Consider the following 6635-nt stretch of genomic DNA (forward strand, 5'->3'; position numbering starts at 1 on the left):
AGGTGACTATAACGTATACAGCTTGTTTAGTGTTGCAAATAGTGCTGCTAACTTGCTTTGTTAATTGAGTTGATCATTTTCTAAAGTGTTGGGGTGAAAATGGACTCCTTATGTCACCTGATAGGACGTTAAATTAAACATAAAACAGAAGCTTAAATAAAAAACTGAATCTGGTATCAAATTCTCTCACATGTAATTCTAAGCCTGAGACTTAAAACTAATTTTCCCTGCAAACTCCACAAACTGTGACTTTCAATACAGATTCAATAAAGATTTGCTTGTGCTACCAAAAACATTAAAAACAAAACAGTAACTAACACATGTTCATATTTAGAGAAAATGTTTATTCACATGGATGTTAAGTTGCATCACGCAGCATCAGTGGTATCCACGAGCAATAATTAAACTAAATTGGGAGGCATACAAAAAAACAAAAAAACAAAAAAAAAAAGGAAAAAAAAGTGCTCAGTAAGCAATAACATGAGGCTGATATCTTAATATACAAACAAGGACACAGGAGTGAAACTAAACTATAAACAGTGGTGTTTACAGAGAAACTATTCTCAAAAGTGGCCCATGGTGCAGTGCGGTTTCTTAACACATATCCCCATAGTTTGGTATAGCTGAAGCACGTACACCCAAAGTGTGAAAATGACCAACACATAATACTGAGAATGTGCCTCAGCTTTGTCCATACAAAAAGTCACTGATTAGTTTTTCCCGACCAACAAACGGATAAAATGTGTTCAAAATGAGAAATATTTATTTTGTGTCGATCTTACACAGAAAAATGCAAACGTGAGGGCAAAGCTTAAAGAAACAAAAACCATCACTTAACTGTTCCTGCTCAATAACCTTTTCAGTAAAGTCCAGACCACACCAACAACAACAAAAAAAAAAAAAAAAAAAAAAAGAAAAAAAAAAGAGAGAAAAATAGAAATAGCACAAGGAATTAAAGCACAGGTACAAGTAGGATAACTGCTTTAAAGTGCTTATGATGACACAAAAATACAAAAAGGCCTCTAAAAGAAGGCAAAAACTTCAACCTCAAAATCACCACAAACAAAAATCAGTCTGAGAGGTCATTGTCTTTTGAACACTGTAAAGGTGAAGGGGTAAACTGCTGCACAAAACTTTTCTGCAGGAGGCCACAGCTCTTAAAGTCCTCCTCTGAGAAGGGGAGGTTCTTTAAAAGTCTGTTTTCAAGCTCCTCTATATACGCATAGTTCAGCAAAACCAGTGGGCTGGATGAAGCACAGGAATCATTATCAGGGCTGTTCTGAAATAATGTCACGCTGTTGTTCTGATCAATCCCGCAGTGCTGACTCATGGTATTCTCAATTGGCAATGTGTGGTTGTTCTCACACTCACTGTGCTGGTTATTGATTATTTTGGCACTTGTTTCTAAAGACAACGTTGTGGTCACACTGGGCTTCAAGCAGGCATTGGTGTTTGCCAGAATCTCCACTGGAGAGAAGCGGCTCGGTGCGATTTCGCTCAGTGGTGTTGACCCTTCCCTCGCTCTTTCTTCTGTGACTGTCTGGACGATGTTGAGGTTCCACACATCTCCAGCCCCTCTTCCATTTCTGCTGGGGGTGAGCTCTTTGCTCAGGTCCAGGAGAATACAGTCAGAGTCCTTTTCACTACTTTCTGTTTCTGTCTCTTCCCCAGATCCATCCTGCTCCACACACTCTGCCTCCCAGGCTTCTTCACGTGACTTCCCAGATCCAGGAGACTCAAATACCACTCCTTTAGGAACAAGAGGATGGAAGTGTTTGCGGCGAAGGCTAGTGTATGCTGATGAGCAGAGTTGCCTCTCTGGCTCTCTCGACATGTAGTGTCGGACTGACTCTGGTACCAGGATTTCATGGCGTTTTTTGTGAGGGAGTAAGGCAGAAAGACTTCCAGGTACACATTTTCCTACAATGGGTATAAGGCAGGTAGGTTTAAGTGCTGAGACAAAATCCTCCAGCTCTTGGTAGGAGGAGTGATCTGAAAAAGGTACTACATGGACATTAGGGTGGAAAGAGATCAGGGGCCTGCTGGTGGGCAAGATGGCCAAAGTTGGTTGTTCTTTGTTCCACTGGTGCAAAGCAGAAGCACAAATCTCTGACTGGTCCACAGCTCTGATACGGCCGGCCCCTGGCTCAGTAGTGAAGACATCAGGCAGCTCCAGAGCTTTAAGGGTCTCCATTCTCTCAAAGCTCACCTCAATCCAGGTTTTAAATTCCATCGCCAGCTCCAATAGCAGGGACTCTTTACCTAAGGAATAAAGGCCTGCAAGATGGAATAAAGCAACAAGAAAACTTTAGACCTGCAATAATTGACCTTTTTTTAGCTACTGAGAATCAGCAGGAACAAGCTGTGAACACAGGACTGACAAATCATCACCTTCTAAGCTGAGGGTGTGAATTAATAGCTTTGAAAGTGAGACAATGTGTTTATCAGAAATCTGAGGAAGAGCTTTGTGTTTAAAATATTGCAGCTACAAAAAAAAAAAAAAAAAAAATCCTTCTTTTCAATCCCAACATTGATACTGATATTGCTGTTTTTGTTAATTTTACATGTACTGTTGTCAGACACACCGTTTGGCAAAGAGTGCAATGCGACTCCTGTGTATGTAACATCAGCTTTTGTCCCCTAATGGTGGTGTGAGGCTAAGGTTCCTATTAGTGCTGTCAGCGTTAATACGACGTTAACACCACAACCGGATTAACGCAAAATCCCCATTAGAGAGTTAACATAGATCAGCCCCGGTGAAGGCTGCACGGCGTCAACGCATTAGTGCGGTTAGCTCATTAACAGCTTTTGTCCCCTAATGGTGGTGTGAGGCTAAGGTTCCTATTAGTGCTGTCAGCGTTAATACGACGTTAACACCACAACCGGATTAACGCAAAATCCCCATTAGAGAGTTAACATAGATCAGCCCCGGTGAGGGCTGCACGGCATCAACGCATTAGTGCGGTTAGCTCATTAACACGTTAGTGTCGTGCAGCCCTCTCTAACCGTGATTTGCCGCGTTAATGCGTTAATGTTGTAGTGTTAACGTCGTATTAACAAGATTAACGCTGACAGCACTAGTTCCTATTAATCTTTGTCAGTATATACACCCAATAAAAAAAATACAAAAAAAGCCATTTATGCACAGTCACAATACAGTAACTGACAGGGCTGCAGTAAGCCGTTTAAACTGACCTATGATAACATTGTGGCTGGGGTGGCTGCGAATAATCTCCTTAATCTGTTGAGTGGCTCGCTGTCTTGATGGCAGGGTATGGTTGGGGTCACAGTTAGTGTTGTCCAGGTACAGCACATCTATAGTGGCGTAGGTCCTTAAGCATGGCTCACGCAGCATTGAAGGAGTGTATCTAAAGTCGCCTGAAATAAATCGGCACTGAATGTTAATTTACATGATACCAAAAACTTGAGAAATTAAATCCAACAGGACACAACTTGAGAAATTGCATTTTTCTATGTCTGAGAAGCTTCAGAGAAACAGACCAGTGTATAGGATGGAGCCAAAGTAGCCTTCGAATAGAAACATGACAGCCCCTGGACAGTGGTTGGCATCTATCAGTGTGACCGTGAGCCTCTCCTTGCCAATATCATCCAGTGGGAGTAGGTATGGCTCACCCACTTCTAAAGGATGGATCCACTGTTCTTTCACCTGAGCAGAAATGGAAACATTCAGAGGAAAACCAAAAAACATCAAAACCTTATAAAAGACTTTAGTGCAACAGAACATCTACTACTTGTGTTCCAGATATTTCATGACCAAACTCCAGCTCCATGGATATAGAAAATCATGGAGTTGGATAATCGTTAATTATACCTGTGCTGTACCTCCGGTGTGTTTGGCCGGGCCCAGGTGTAGCCAGTAGCTCTAATGAGCTCTAATTCAATAATTAAACGTTTTAGATCCCGTGCAGCACTGCTTCTACACTCAAACATGCATTTGTTTCTTTATTTTTAATGACTACACCCTCCCTTACCTGCAGCTTGAGTTTCAACAGATTGGCGGTGGTAGGTGAGCAGTAGATGGGGCGATTGCTCCACGTGGACGTCAAACCTGTCGTGTGGTCGCTGTGCATGTGGGACAGAAAAAACAGCCGGGTACCCGGACACTTCCGCACATGCCAGAAGTCCACGGCCAACGGGGTGTGGGGAATGACTTTCCCGTTTGCGGGCATTGTTATTGCCACCGCTTGAGGTCATCCAGCTGTGTGGTCAGTCGATAGATGTCACGAGTTTCTTGGCTGTGGCCAGCTGTTAGAGACTAATTAAAGTAATAGTTGGGAGTTTGACGGACAGTTAAGGTTGTCACAGAGCAAACTGCATATTAAAATCTCAGCAGAAACACAACAGCGTGTTGACATAAACAAAAAACAAAACCCTTCACTGGCTTCTGGCTAACGGAATCGCTAAATACAAATTTAACACTCGATACTAAAAGCTACATACTTTTTTTGTATTGACCTTTGATTGACGTTCAGAAAATCTTCAGCCCAACCTTGAGCACCTTAAACAGCTGGCCGGTCGTTACATTTTCACAGTTGTGGTGCTAACAGCTGATAAGCCCCGCCATTTCTGTTTTCAATTTAACGCTCAACGCCTCCTTTTCCCTCTTCTTTGTGTTTTTTAAATTGTAGCGGTCATGCTGCTTATGTACAATACTGCCACCAAAAGGCGGCACTCGGCTGGATCCATATTAAAAAAAAAATAGAAAAAACCCCAGCAATAGCAGTCACCTTTATGGTGTAAGGCAAACACTAAAAACTTACAATGTTAAAGAGAAAACCTCATCGAATGGTGCGCTCAGAGCAGCACTTGGCGACAGTGGAAAGGAAAAATAATGAAATTCCTTTTTATAGGAAGAAACCAAGGATGTAGCAAATCAATGGCAACAATATCCATTTTTAAAACTGTATTTGTAAATCCCTAAAAATATATATTCAATACAGGAGGCTACCAGAAATACACAAAGTAAGTAAACTGTTGTAGTATCCACAAGATGGCGCCAATGGAGCGGAAACAGTCGCTTCATGGCAACTTTGCAGGGCATTTATTGTGTTTCTCATATTTTACGAGATTATAAATTGATAGAGAAGAGCGCTTGAAGAAAAAATAACATATTTCCTAAATATATTAAAGCTTTAAACAATTCTAGCAAAAAAAAAAAAAAAGAGAGATATACTGAAGACTTTGGTGTTTGGATGATGGATTGATTGGATTGATTCCCTCTGAAACCTTCGAGACTTACTTACTGTATCTAATATATGACTATATATATGTATGTAACACTCCTAAACATCACCTCGCCCAATATGCATTATTTGTTATATGCATGGAGAAGGGGGTACTACTAAATGGGGTCATTGCTATGGTGATGATAGGAATCCACTGTAGCGCCCCACCCCCCGCACCTCTCCACCCTTTCCTTTGCACGCTGTTCACTTTTCAGGATAATACCTGGGACTGCTGCGCATTCCTCTCTTATCACGAGGCATGAGTTCTCTTCCCATACAGGAGCGCATTAATCACATGCTGCTTTACAGTTAATTATAAATCCCCCAAATGCATACCGGCGCACGCATGCGCCCACTCTGCAAGGATTCAGTGGAACCCGTTACTATTCACTTCACATCTTTGTGATGAGTTCCACAGCTGGAAACTGTAACTAATAAAGATTTTGTCCCTGATGTGCAATAGATGTGTTTATTTTGGGGGTAATGCTGCTCTACGTTCACACCTCCAGCAGTAGTGTTAAAACAGTGTCTAGAGACAAGTAAAATATTGATAACAGGACAAATATTTCTCATGGATATTCTAAGTATAATTATGCAACTGTGCATAAATAAACAGTAACGCACTTCATTATTATTTGGTATATTATTTCTCAATCAGCAATGCACATAATTAAATTCCTTAAATAACGCTAGAACCGTGCATGCACAAAACCACCGTGCCTTGTTGTGATTCTTCAAATATTATAGGAATGTCAGTGCAGGGAGAAGATTAAAATCAGCAGCTGTTTACATGTATCAAGCCAAAGGTTGCTGAGGTCAGGAGCAGGAGCTGTCTTTTCTGTCATGGTGTTCTGCAAGAAGAAGAAAAAAACAAACAAACAAAAAAAACAAAAGTGCTGTCAGACAGTACCAGTGATGCTTCAAAAGCAGATGGCTGCACAGTCTGCGATCTGCCACTGCTGTTTTTAAAAGGAATGCTTTATATCCAACACATTCTCTTGTGCTAATTTCAGTGTGCAAATGTCCCCATATCCTTTATTCCTCTCTATCAAATGCTACTTAGGAAAATGTTACTTAAATTAATACAGATAAAAAGATGTAAACCAACGTGATGTTTTTTGGCAATGACAGCGATGATTAAATGAGATTTGGTGGTCCCATAAAAGTCTTTCTCTTAATTCTCTAGTTTTTTCCCTAAATATATAACCATCCCCACGGGAATAAAGACCAGTGTGATCTATTTTTATTACCCCCATTCATCTGAGTCAACAAATTTGTACAGTCAGACTCAGAGGCGATGGCGGCTTATGTCTCTTTCCCTTCTGGGATAATGCAGTAGTGCTACACACACACTCTCCCTGCTGCAGAGATATTTACAGACATGTGTGA

The 6635-nt window shown here is 41.1% G+C and overlaps 1 protein-coding gene across 3 annotated transcripts; it reads right to left on the reverse strand.

The window, feature by feature from the left end:
• Nucleotides 1-884: 884 nt before the first annotated feature.
• On the reverse strand, nt 885-4590 carry dclre1b (DNA cross-link repair 1B). 3 transcript variants are annotated; one of them, XM_063464234.1, is made up of 5 exons: nt 4477-4590; nt 3993-4276; nt 3502-3667; nt 3196-3378; nt 885-2277 (listed from the first exon to the last, which is right to left on the reverse strand). In XM_063464234.1, exons 2-5 carry the CDS (start codon nt 4188-4190, stop codon nt 1070-1072), a joined length of 1755 nt encoding a protein of 584 aa, XP_063320304.1. In that variant the 5' UTR covers nt 4191-4276; nt 4477-4590; the 3' UTR covers nt 885-1069. The 3 variants fall into 3 exon arrangements, with proteins under 3 accessions (XP_063320304.1, XP_063320305.1, XP_063320303.1); XM_063464235.1 differs by having other exon boundaries at nt 4462-4590; XM_063464233.1 differs by having other exon boundaries at nt 3993-4590.
• Nucleotides 4591-6635: the final 2045 nt, after the last annotated feature.

Source organism: Pelmatolapia mariae, linkage group LG20, assembly GCF_036321145.2.
Source record: "Pelmatolapia mariae isolate MD_Pm_ZW linkage group LG20, Pm_UMD_F_2, whole genome shotgun sequence".
Lineage (NCBI taxonomy): Eukaryota > Metazoa > Chordata > Actinopteri > Cichliformes > Cichlidae > Pelmatolapia > Pelmatolapia mariae.

Excerpts from the sequence above, each read along its gene's own strand:
- dclre1b (XM_063464234.1), bottom strand. The coding sequence starts at position 4,190 with ATGCCCGCAAACGGGAAAGTCATTCCCCACACCCCGTTGGCCGTGGAC. Across the intron at positions 3,379-3,501 it reads TGGCTCCATCCTATACACTG|GCGACTTTAGATACACTCCT; the intron begins GTCTGTTTCTCT and ends GATTTATTTCAG. Across the intron at positions 2,278-3,195 it reads CAGCCACAATGTTATCATAG|GCCTTTATTCCTTAGGTAAA; the intron begins GTCAGTTTAAAC and ends TCCATCTTGCAG.